The sequence below is a fragment of the Prosopis cineraria genome, unplaced genomic scaffold, assembly GCF_029017545.1.
Source record: "Prosopis cineraria cultivar Desert tree isolate PC_DT_omini unplaced genomic scaffold, ASM2901754v1 PC3, whole genome shotgun sequence".
NCBI classification, from domain to species: Eukaryota; Viridiplantae; Streptophyta; class Magnoliopsida; order Fabales; family Fabaceae; genus Prosopis; species Prosopis cineraria.
This window is the reverse complement of record NW_026555334.1, coordinates 41779215-41791258: the sequence shown is the minus strand read 5'-3', so window position 1 is coordinate 41791258 and position 12044 is coordinate 41779215. Positions and strand designations below refer to the sequence as shown.

Genomic DNA, 12044 nt, shown 5'->3' with positions numbered 1-12044 from the left:
TTTCAGACATAATTATTATGATTAACTAACTTTTTAAAATTGTGTGATAAAATTTTTTCTCTTATATATAAAAATAAGGTAGTACCTTTTAAAAGATACTCTTTAGTTGTATTTACAAGACTGAGCATAAAAATTTTTTTATCTCATTTATAAGTTATTTTATTAAATTTTTAATATAAATTTTTTTATTCTTCATTAAATGTTGAAAAGAAAAAATATATTATTAAAATATATTTATTTAATAAAGATAAAATTAAAAATTTATTAAATTTTAAAACAAAGTTAATAAATGTTAAGATTTTTTTTATTTTGATAAAATATATTAGAAGTAATTTATAAATAAAAATAAAAGAATATATTTTATTTTTTTATAATTTAATTTTATAGTGACTTGAATAAGTTAAGTAGGTTTCAAGTTCTTCTTCTGATGGGCGTGTAAGTAGTTGAAAGTCATGTGTATTTATGAGAGACGGGAGGATTGATCGCGGAGATCGTGCTTGTTAATCTTTTCTTCTTTTTTGGATTAAAGAATGCTTTCGATTTTGGAATCTAGTTTGCAAAGCAACGCATATCAGTCTACCACTTGCATTGCCTCCCTTTCGCTTTATTCTTAAATATTTAATTTAATGCCAGCTCCAGATTTCAGAATCGGGCCATCTCCTAGGCGTCCGCCACCAGCAGCTATCTTCATTCTTTATTTTAGTTTAAATTAATCTCTATTATTTATTTAAATTAATTTTTAAATATGTTTAACATTATATTTATTAATATAAAAATTTTTAATATTATAATAAATCTATTCATTATCAATGTGTTGGTACATATTTAATTTAATATTAAAAAGTTTGGACAAGGACCCAATGCAAATCCATCTCCTACAATCTGCCACCGATACCATTATTCTTTTACGTTTTTTTTTTTTTTTGGGGCTGAAATATAGTTACTTTTTCGGCCATCACTTGATCCCATCCCATTCCACACAATAAAAAAAATTGTGAGTCCTATTTCTAAATAATTTAAAAGAACATTATTAAACGTATGTAGTGTGGATATTGTGTGCCCCATTCCCAACGGGGAAGGGGGTTGTTAAGATAGTTTTTTTTTTTTTTCTTGGGGGTGGGGGGGTGGGGAAGCAATAATATCTTTCCATTCCATCACAGACTCACAGCTCTATCTACGCGCTAAAATTTAAATTGATATGTTATATAATATAATGAAACCTACACGAATGTGAAAGATTATGGGTATATTTTTGTATTCAGGTTAAAAAAAAAGGCATATTTTTTGTTTCTAAAATTTTATATAAGGAGGACTCAATATTCTAAGCAATTTAGTATGATATTTTTGCCTTTAAAATAGTTAAAATGTAATATTTTCTATCCTGGTGTTAATAATAAATGTTGACGTTAATATAATGTTAGAGAAAGTAATTTGATTATCAAAATGATATTTGTAATTATTTAATGTTAATGTGAAGACTGTTATGTTTTAATTATTTTAGGAAGAAAAATGCTATATCAAATAATTTATAGTATTAGGTTTTTCTCAAAAAATAGGATAAAAATGAATATTTATCCAATGTAGAATGACCACGCAAGTTTTTAAGCTTTTAACAGTTTAACTGCATGGCTCCCAACCCCCGCCCCACATATGTGGAAAAACGTAGCTTGATCTTGGGAAAAATTATAAATGGGATGTTTAAATTTTGTAACTTAAATTTTGTATTCTTTATATGTTATATCCCTTAAATCAAATAAAAAATGTGAGTTTAAAAACTTTTTTAGATGTATAATATTTTGATAATTTAAATAAAATATGAAAGCATATTTATATAATAAAAGGCCATATCAACATGTTGAATATACTTTTTTTTAAAATAAAAAGTGATAATTAATCTATTTATATTATTATAATTTTAGTATAAGTATAATTATTATTTTTTAAAGAATATTAATTTTTTATTAAATTAGTATATGCTTCTTGGCTCTAGATCCTGCTCCGTCACTGTAAAAATTGAGTGATTATGGACTCTTCCGCACAAGCCGTTTTGTCCATTTCCACAAGTCCTTCTACCTCAAAATAAATTTTTTTTAATTAACACAAGAAATAAGTTATATTAATAATAGAGATATTAAAAATAAATTGTGAATCTTTTTTAACTAAGTTACTAGGTATACAAAAATTAGAATTCTAACGCCCTATTACTTATTTAAATAACAAGAATCTTTATTATTCAGGTAAAATAACCATAAATATAAAAAAAATTACAATACTTTTCTAAGACCGAGCAAATATATTTTTTTTTTCCCTCATAGATGAGGCTAGCATTTAGCTGGAGGCAAATACAAATACCAATAAAAAGAGTCTCATTTTTTGCCAAGCAGAATTAGACTGTTACCACTTACCACCATATGGAGTATCAGTTAGTCGATTAAAATCACTGCCACAACCCTGAGCCATTCCAGCCAAAAAAACCGAGCAAATATGGATCATGCCATCTGAGAAAAAGATGAAATAATAGAGGCAGGGCCCCACAATCTGGCCACGTAAGCATGATTCGGACCATGGTGAACCGTGGACGTACGCACTCATTCACTGCGCTTCACATGGGTTGCTACTAGCCCGGTTCTGTCCATCTATCTATTAATCTATATCTTCTCAGATCTGCGCAATCCCTGCAATTTCACACTTAGCTGGAGAGCCTAACAAAGCTTGAAGCTGCCTCCTTCCTCACCTCCCACAGTTCTTTTCTACAAAATACTTGGTTTCATCGAAGCCGGAACGTCAGAATGAGTTGATTTCCCTGGGAACAATGTGGGCATAGGATACAATCCGTCCAGGATGGGAGGTAGCTGGGACGAGCCAATGTCGAAGAGGGTTCCGAGGAGGGTCTGGTTAAACTGCCAGAAACCGATGGGTGTCCTCGTGGGTGGCAATCACACTTCATCCAGGTTTTGCACTCGCTAATTCCTCTCCCCCTTCTCCGTTCCGGCTTTCCATTCTCTCTGATATTTCAGACAATTCCAAATCTCCTCTGTGGATTTTGCTTCTTCTCGGTGATCTTGCTCTCGCGAACTTTCGTGGGTATCCAATTTGAAATATTATGGATACCAGGACCTTGACATTTCAGATCTTTAAAGGGTCTGTGGGGAGGCGCGTCCTTTTTCGAGCATTCTTAGTGGCCTCTGCTCTTTCCACCGTAACTTTGGTCCGCGTCCTATCAAACTTCGATCTGGGAGCGTTGGCTCCGATTACTTATAATGACTGTGTCGCGGATTCCGATTCTGCTACCGTCACTTTGACTCAGGGCTCCTACCTGTTTCCGAGTCGGATACTGAACACCTTTTGGAGTTCATTTGACTCTATGAATTGCAAGCAAGATGTCAATTTGACTGCTACTGTGGTCACGGAGTTGATGGGTAAACAGTTTTTGGACTGTAATGCTAAAAGTCTCTGTATTGGAGAAGGAGCCTTAATGGCCGCCTCGGCAATGCAACAGTTGGGATTCTCCAGTGTCAACGGTGTTTACAAACACCGCTTTTTCTCGCTCAAACAGAAAAAATTCGTGTACGAGCTTCATTTTCCAGATTCTTCATTCGATTTCGTGTTTTCCAGGGACCTGGATAAGGTTTCAGTTCCTGCATTGCTCGTGCTTGAGGTGGAACGCGTTCTTAAGCCCCGTGGAATAGGTGCCCTGCTTGTGGGTGCTAGTTCTTCGAACCCAAATGACTTGATAAGGTCTGCCACCCCGGTATCGTCATTGCTGAGATCTTCAAGTGTCGTGCATGTTGGTCATATCAATCAACTAAACCTCGTGGTTTTCAAGAAAAGATCCGACAATACCAGCACCTTTGATAGTAATAACCTTCCATCAGACTGTCCAAATCTTACCCTTAACAAACCTCTCACGGAGCTGTTGGAACCTCTCGTGGAGGAACGACTCCCTCCAGAGTTTGTAGAACGGATGTCATATTTGCCCAAGTTTGTGGATGTTTCGACGAGAAAGCGAATGGTGTATATTGATATTGGGGTAGGGAAGCCGCTGGACGCAAATGTCAGTGACTGGTTCCTCCCGTCATATCCCATCGATCAGAAAGATTTCAATGTCTATTTGGTTCACTACAACACTTCCATCCTGTTATCCTACGTGAAACGACCTGGTATCACTTTTGTTTATCATCCAGGACTGGCTGGAGATGTTGCGGCCAAGCTCAACACAGATGGAGAAGTGGATCCATATGTCGGAGAGGAAGAGTTTGATTTCCTTGCGTGGTTCAAAGAAACTGTGCGGTTTGCAGACTTTGTGGTGCTGAAGATGAATGCAGGAGAAGTTGAACGGAAGTTCCTCTCGGATATACTTGAAAGTGGAGTCATATGCTTCGTTGATGAGATGTTCCTGGGCTGCCCAGGCAGTGGGGATGATAAAAATACGAAGGAAATGAGAAGTTGCATGGATATCCACAAGGTTCTTAGGAGCAGCGGCGTCTATGTGCACCAGTGGTGGGGAAACTGAGCTGCTTTGAGGGCTTCTCTCCTGTTTGATCATTATTGAAGTTTGTGTGTTTGTTGTAACGTGTGACTTGTATTTGGACCATGGTCCAAATATCTAAGGATAATATTGCTTTTGTGGTCGTTGTCTGTGAGTGCGGGATGCTGAGAACATCCAAGTGCTTTTATGGTTGGGCGCTTAAAACTAAATAAACAACCATTGTCGTTGTCGTTTGTTATTAATGAAATCGGTGTTTGATCGTATCCTCTTCTCGCTTTGGATGGGTGAATAGAAGCCGAAGTTCCTGTGCGCGAAGGAACGGAAATCGTTTCTCTTTCTCATTCTTCTGCGTTTGCAGATGACCTCATTGTTTGTGTAACTCCCATAATCTATCCAATTTATTAATGTGTGACTAGGATTGTTTTAAAGTTCCCTAAGCTACAGCAGTTCGGAGATTTAGAACTTGTTTGATTTTATTTTTATTTTTTTAAAAAAAAACTATTTTATAAGTTAACTTTTAAAAAGTGTTTATCAAAACAAAACAAAGCAAAAATTTGTTTGATTATTTAATTTGAAAACAATGAGTTTAAAAACGACTGATGATAAAAGTTGTCAAGGATTATTAGTGATGGTCTATCATAATAGTTAGTTATAATTGAAAGTAATTTATAATAATCAACTGTAGTGTAGTTTAGGGGGGGGGGGAACCAAAACACCACTTTAAAATCTTTCCATTTTTTGTTTTTAAAAACAAAAAATAGAAACAATTTTAAAGACAGAAATTCAAAACCTATCCAGACAAAAAATAAAAAATACAGTTTTTGAAAACAGAAATCAGAATCAGACAGCACCTTTATTCAACAGTGACACGGTTTTTTGTCTTTTTGGAAGAGTATGAGAGATTATTTCTACCAAACGGGAAACTAAGCAACCCAAGTTCAGGTGCGCCAAGTCTGTAAAAAGGCAATTTGCGGGGAGGGCCACAACCTCCCCCCACCCGCAGCCGCAGCCGCAGCCCTCACTATCATCGATCGAAGATACTTTTTTTTTTTTGGCCAAAGATCGAAGATACAGTGAGCACAACAATGACTAAATCAAACTAGGATATCAACACTTGAAACACTACAAAATATGTGTGGAACAAACTACAGTCACCCAAAGAAAAACACCAATTGTTATTTATTTCCATGGGAAAACATTTGGAAGCAAAGCCAAACAATCATGGCGGGGGCAGTCTCATATAATATAGGCCATGCGCAATACCATCCCGTGCGTTAAACCGCGTATCATTTCCATTTCAATTATTGTTAAAGCCAAAAGACGCAGGGGGCAAATCATGGAAATAGGATGGAGGAGAAGCACTTATAACGGTGGGCTGTACTGTACAGGAATCTTTACACGCTTACATTGTTGTCTCTTCAGGCCCGTTGTTGATCTTTATCTCCAAAAGCCTCTCAACTGGCTGTCTGCAAATCGGGCACCTGTTTGTCTGGAACCTCAGAACTTTCGCACATCCGCTACACATGCACTGCCACGAGAAAAAAACAATTAAAGAACTGATTTATGCACACAACAGGTACATTTTAAGTAAGTGAATAATCATCAGGGCATGAGATTGACAAGTGGCACACTACTATAACTGGTTGAAGTGGGAAATAACAAATAAATCCCAACGGCTGATGAAATTTGGCAGCAGCAAACATCATATATAAATCTGCAGAACAATACTCACCATATTGGCAACTATGATGAGCAATTAAGCATATTATCAAATCTTAGAAAACAAATAAACCGGGGAAATGGTAAATACCATGTGTCGACAGGGCAGAACAGTTGTATCCTGAGGCTCCGATAAGCAGATGACACACTCTTTCCCTGGGTCATTTCCATCGAAGTCATTCTCCACTGAGTTTCCAATACCATATATCTCCTGCAACTCATACCTCATCCCATTCACCCACAAGATCTGCTTGATTACCCTCACTTGGAACTCTCCTTTCCCTTTCTCAAAGACTGCTTGAGTAACCTGAGAGTTTGTGCCACCAGATGTAAGAGTTTCATTTGATCCTTCATGATTACCAGAGGATGCATCTGCCTTTACTGCTAGAGGGTAAACATCCATGTCACTTCTTAACAATTCCGATTCCTCAAACATCGAAAAGTCAATACCAGTTCCAGCTGGCTGCCTAAACTTCTGGCCAAGACCTTGCTCAAATTGCACGGTTACAGGTGCTAGAAGATTTTCCTTTGTCGGCGTAAGAATGCAGCCATCACCTTCTTTTGCAAAGAAAAGTATGGTGATGCTGTCATAGAGACACAAGGAAGCAAAAACATCAGTACAAAAAACAGATCTCACTGTACTTTCCACCCTCAGGACTCATCAGTATCAACTAATTTCAGATATTTAACAGTGCCAATGTATCGATTGCATAATTAAACTGGATAAGTTGGTATACAGTAAGTCAACCTTATCCCAGATATCAATGCTGCTTATATATGTTAATTGACATCAGAAGTCTAAAGTTCTATAAACAATTCCATTTTCGCATGCAACCCCGCCCCCAGAAAAAAAGGAAAAAGAAAAAAAAGAATAGACCAAACCATGCAATATTGCAACTTGTAGAGAGACAATAGGTATTGCTTCCACAAATGATATATATAGCCCATATAGGAACCATTTTTTGATTGTTCTGCTTCCAGCTTAGCCATGCTTTTAAAAGTGTGATAGATGAGAGTAGTGCCAAGGAACTGAATATCACTAAGATACTATAGGTGTAGTCCCATAATGGTATTTCTCAACTGCCAAAACAATGATTGAATTTTACAATATCAGTTTACTTCACAACTGATTTTCTTTTAAAAATATTTAATTACCATTATGTGATCCACATAGCCAATCCCACGTAAAGGGATAAGGCTTCTTGTTCTTCTTGTCAATATTTAATTACCATTGAGCACTAAATAGCTTCACTCTCAATCCTGCAAGAGTAATGCAACATGCAAAAGACAAAAAAGTGATTTCTGTGCCTCTCATATTTTCACAGTATATGAAAACGCGATAGCTTCTTGTCTACCAGGTGGCTAGAACTTCAGAACCTACATGAACCCATCAACTTTGAAAATGCATTATATTTAAGTTCAATTTAATGCATATGTTACCAGGGCTCAAAACATCAAGTAAAAACTATCTATCATCATGACAAATGTGCTCCTTCCTTAGTGGTTTCCTATCTCTATTAGCCTCTATCGTCTACGTTATTAGCTAATAGAGATAGGCCTGTTACTATTCCTTTCCTTATAGGCGTTCTCTTCTAACAGAAAGATATCAAAATAAAGTGAACCGCGGAAACACGTGGATGTTTTTGACATAAATCCCTGAATCTCACATGGATATGGACGTGAAAAACTGGATGCTCATCTGAGAGGCGTTACTGGGAGGTAGCAGAAGCAAAGAGAATAAATTTTTAAACCTGAAGTAAATCAGGTAAAAAAATAATAATAACTAACTAAGCGATTAGTACATCGTTCATAGCATATCAAACAGGCTTGCAGTTACAGAAGCCTATCCAAGAAGCTAGAAATCAAGGTACTCCGCATCTAACAAACTTTTCAGGACAAAATAGTTTCATGGCAGAACAAATTGCACATAGTTAAAAGGTGAAAAGGAAGACAGGGCCCCAATTTAAATTCTGCAATCCAGGCAACCCCTTGACATGATTACATTGAATTGCCCAGCTCAAATTTTTCATTTTATCTATGTTATCAGCAAATAATGAGAGGAAAATGTACCTCCCGGCCACAGTGGCATCAAATGTGAATACCACAAGGAACCGCCCCGGATTTTCCTCATCGGGCTCAATCCTCAGAGTCTCCTTCTTAATATTAACATCGTTCCTGATCGTAACCGCCTTCTGATGCTCCACGTAGGGCGCGGGCGGAGGCATTGCAGGGCCACAAGGGTAACGTCCGCCCATCCATGCCGGGTCCATAGGCGGATGAGACCCCATGCGATGATGCTGATCGTACGGAGGTGGCAGAGGAACCGGCATAGTCGTTGGAGGTGGGGGATAGAAACCTGGGTACTGGTAATACGGTGGGGGATTCGTGTTTGAGAATTGCGATGGATAGGGCGGAGCGGGAGGATAGACGAATCGGTTGGCCGTGATTTCCGGCTGTGGGGTCACCGGCGGAGGGGGAGGCGGATGACTCCGTCTCCCACTTGCGCTGTGCCTACGGCGGTTGTTATTAACGCTACTACTTCCAATGTTACCCATGGAAACGAGAGACCACTTCCCGGGCTGCTAAATGTGAAGAAAAATACCCAAAGCCCTAATTTACCCAAAATTGCCCGCGCTGATTCTCCGAGAGAGCCTGGGGTACACCGGCATAAACGCGTAAATTTAGTTCCTTTATCCTCTTTCCTAGCGGACACGGGACATCAAAACCGGTGAGCACGAAGAAGAAGAAAAACGGAGTGTAATAAAATAGCGGAAGAGGAGGGAAGTCAGCATAAAAAGGGTGGGGGAAATTCAGATGGAGCGAGGGATCACGAGCGCAAAGAGTGTTGAGGTAAAAACCGGGAACGAGAGGGATGACGGAGACAGGGAAGAATCGAGAATTTGAAGGAATGCGGAGGGAAATCGGAGTAGGGAGAAGTAGACAAACTAGGAAAGAATAAGGAGAGCGAATCCTCACACAGTCGGATCACTCGGATGGCGGGTATAATGGGATTGCGTAAAGTTCCGCTCAGAAGCACCGTTCACCATGGGATGGACACGTGGCATTTCCGGCTAACCCAGAGGAAGCTTTTTTTTTCTTATTTAAACCTGAAATTACTTTTGAATATTACGTGCTTGGTTTTTGGTCCCATCCATCCAGATTAATTTTAAGATTTTTTTTATATTTTTATTTTATATTTATCGAAAAAATATAAAATTTTAATAAATATATTTTATCATTAATTTAAATAATATTTATTTAATTTAAATAATTTAATTTAATATTTAATTTTTTATAACTTTTATTAATTAATTATCTAATATATTTTGAATAGTTTGAATTTAATATTAAATTTTAAAAAATTTTATAAATTTTTATTTTAATAAATATAATATTAAAAAATAAAAATAAAGGTCATTGTCAAATTAAAATTTTAAAAAATTAAGAAAAAGTTACAATTCAAAAATTTAAAATTTAAATTGTTTAAAGTAGATAAAAATAATTTAATTTATAAAAATATTTAATATTAAAATAAATTAAATTATTCATATTAAATTTGTATTATCTAAATTTATTATTATTTATAATTTTTATATTAATAAATATAAAATAAAATATAAAAATAAAACGTATAGTTCAAAAAAGTCATCATGTAATGAGCACTGAATCTAGACCCAAAGTATTGTAGTACACGGAGTGTGGTATTGTACTGACGCAACATCATGCTTCTTATTCCACTCAGATTAATTTAATTTGGCTTGTAGATAGGATACTCAATTGAGCTTGGAATACTACAAGCTGAAACTCATGGGGTGGAAATGGGTCGAGTTAAATTAAATTTTGGTTAAATAAATTTAAATTTGTATGGTAAATAAAAAGTCTGAATTTAACTTAAAGTTTGTATAAATTTTTTTTCACGACATAAGTTTAAGCTTACTTAAAATATTACTTGATCTAAAAGTCTATTTAAAACTCTACTTAAAAGTAAATATTTTAAATAGATTTGTATTTTAGTTTTAAATATTTCAAATGTACTTTAAGATTATTAGTATACAATGTATAATTTAATTTATCAATTATAATATATAATAATTAAAAGGACTTACTAACTATGATGCAATAAGTAATAAAGTAATAACACTAAAATTAATATATAAGTCCAATCCGATTGAAAACCTACCTAAAAATACAAAAATACAGATTCATGAAAAATCAAATGGTAAAATTAATGTGTGTGTGATATATTCCATCCATCTTAAATTGTAAGATAATTTTAAGGGAGATTCAACGTTTCAAGATATAAGACATTTTGAAAAAAATTAAAGTTTCATTAAATAGACTTATTATAATATTATCATTTCTCTCTCTATAATTAATTTATGTTCCTTTTCTTTTTAATATATTAAATGATGAGTATTTTTTAAATTTTATTTTTTTATTTTAAAAAAATAAAATTGTTAAATATATTTAATAAAATTTATCAGTATGTAAGATTTAATTTAAATATATTTTATAATTTAAGATGAAAAAAGTATCACATGGTATGTGTGCATAAATAAGTCAATTTATTAGGCTCGTAAGTCATCTTTTAAAAAATAGATCTAATTTATTTGACTAAATAAATTTAATTAAAAAATTAAACATAACTTAAACTTATTTAATACTTGAGCATAACTTAAATTTATTTAATAAATAGATTACGTTGTATGTTGTATTTAAAGGAGAACAATGTGCGATCGGGCCTGGCCTATTCTCACGAAAGTGTAAATATCCGTGTCGTTTTCCAAGAGGCTTTCTACGGGGAGCGGTGGTAGCTAATAATTTGGACAAGACATGGCGTAAAATTAATGATGCATAATTATTCATCCAATAACAAAATCTAAATGTTTCATTTCTGTCCATTCTTATTCCTCAATTTGTCTGATCCAACAAAAGGAGCGTAAGCATCCTCTCTCTCTCTCTCTCTCTCCCCGTGCCCAGCCCAATCATCTCATCTCTGTAATAATCGTTTTGTTCATGCGCTGGCTACAGAACATCGGAAACGGTTTTGTGTTTTCGTTTTTTTTTTTTAAATGTCCCTCAATAAGTAACACTGCTTATAGTGTCTAGGTAGTTCACTTCTACTCCCTCCATTTTAAATTTTAAAATATTTTTAAATACAATCTCACATATCAATAAATTTTATTAAATATATTTAATAATTTTATTTTTTTAAAATAAAAATATAAATTTTTTATAATATTCATAATTTAATATATTAAAAAGAAAAGTAAAGAAAATTAATTATAGAGAGAGAAAGGATAATATTAAAATTAAACATTTAATAAAATTTTAATTTATTAATATTAAAATTAATACATTTAATAAAATTTTAATTTATTTAAAGTATCTTATATTTAAAAAAACCTTTTTAAAAGTGTTTTGTAAATTAAAATGGATGAAATATAATCTTTGATCTACACATAGACTTAAGATGGCATTGAAAAATATTTTAGAAAATAGAAGGGAAAAAGAATGTTTGCAACACCATCCACGGGGTGCTGTGCTGTCGGCATGGCTTCCACTAGTGGGCTTCGATGACACGTTATGAATCGTGAGAGGGAATGGAATTTGTTTTACTTAACCATCAAATCATTGCAGTGGCTTTTTCTTTGTTTTTTTGTTTTTTGTTTTTTTTTTGGCTGGGTCTGCCCACATCTTTTAATTTTCATCTCAATAGTCCCTTTACATTCTGATTATTATATCATTAATATTAACTAGCATTTTCCCCATGTGATATTGTATGATCCACGAGGTATTTATAAATTTGATTCAGTGAATGATAAGAAGCGATAAA

At 34.5% G+C, this 12044-nt stretch overlaps 2 protein-coding genes across 2 annotated transcripts; one reads left to right on the top strand and one right to left on the bottom strand.

Annotated features, from left to right (window-relative positions):
• The first annotated feature begins 2655 nt into the window (after positions 1–2655).
• LOC129304870 (uncharacterized) lies at positions 2656–4752 on the top strand. The gene has a single exon (XM_054944698.1). The coding sequence runs from the start codon at positions 3104–3106 to the stop codon at positions 4511–4513; it is 1410 nt and encodes a 469-aa protein (XP_054800673.1). The 5' UTR covers positions 2656–3103; the 3' UTR covers positions 4514–4752.
• Positions 4753–5575: 823 nt separating this feature from the next.
• LOC129306405 (probable E3 ubiquitin-protein ligase LOG2) lies at positions 5576–9188 on the bottom strand. The gene is made up of 3 exons (XM_054947008.1): positions 8279–9188; positions 6300–6792; positions 5576–6017 (listed from the first exon to the last, which is right to left on the bottom strand). The coding sequence occupies exons 1-3, from the start codon at positions 8761–8763 to the stop codon at positions 5892–5894; spliced, it is 1104 nt and encodes a 367-aa protein (XP_054802983.1). The 5' UTR covers positions 8764–9188; the 3' UTR covers positions 5576–5891.
• Positions 9189–12044: the final 2856 nt, after the last annotated feature.

Coding starts and splice junctions, on each gene's coding strand:
- LOC129304870 (XM_054944698.1), top strand. CDS start 3,104: ATGGATACCAGGACCTTGACATTTCAGATCTTTAAAGGGTCTGTGGGG.
- LOC129306405 (XM_054947008.1), bottom strand. CDS start 8,763: ATGGGTAACATTGGAAGTAGTAGCGTTAATAACAACCGCCGTAGGCAC. Junction 6,793..8,278: donor GATGCCACTGTGGCCGGGAG/GTACATTTTCCT, acceptor TCTCTATGACAG/CATCACCATACTTTTCTTTG. Junction 6,018..6,299: donor TTCTGCCCTGTCGACACATG/GTATTTACCATT, acceptor TTCTCGTGGCAG/TGCATGTGTAGCGGATGTGC.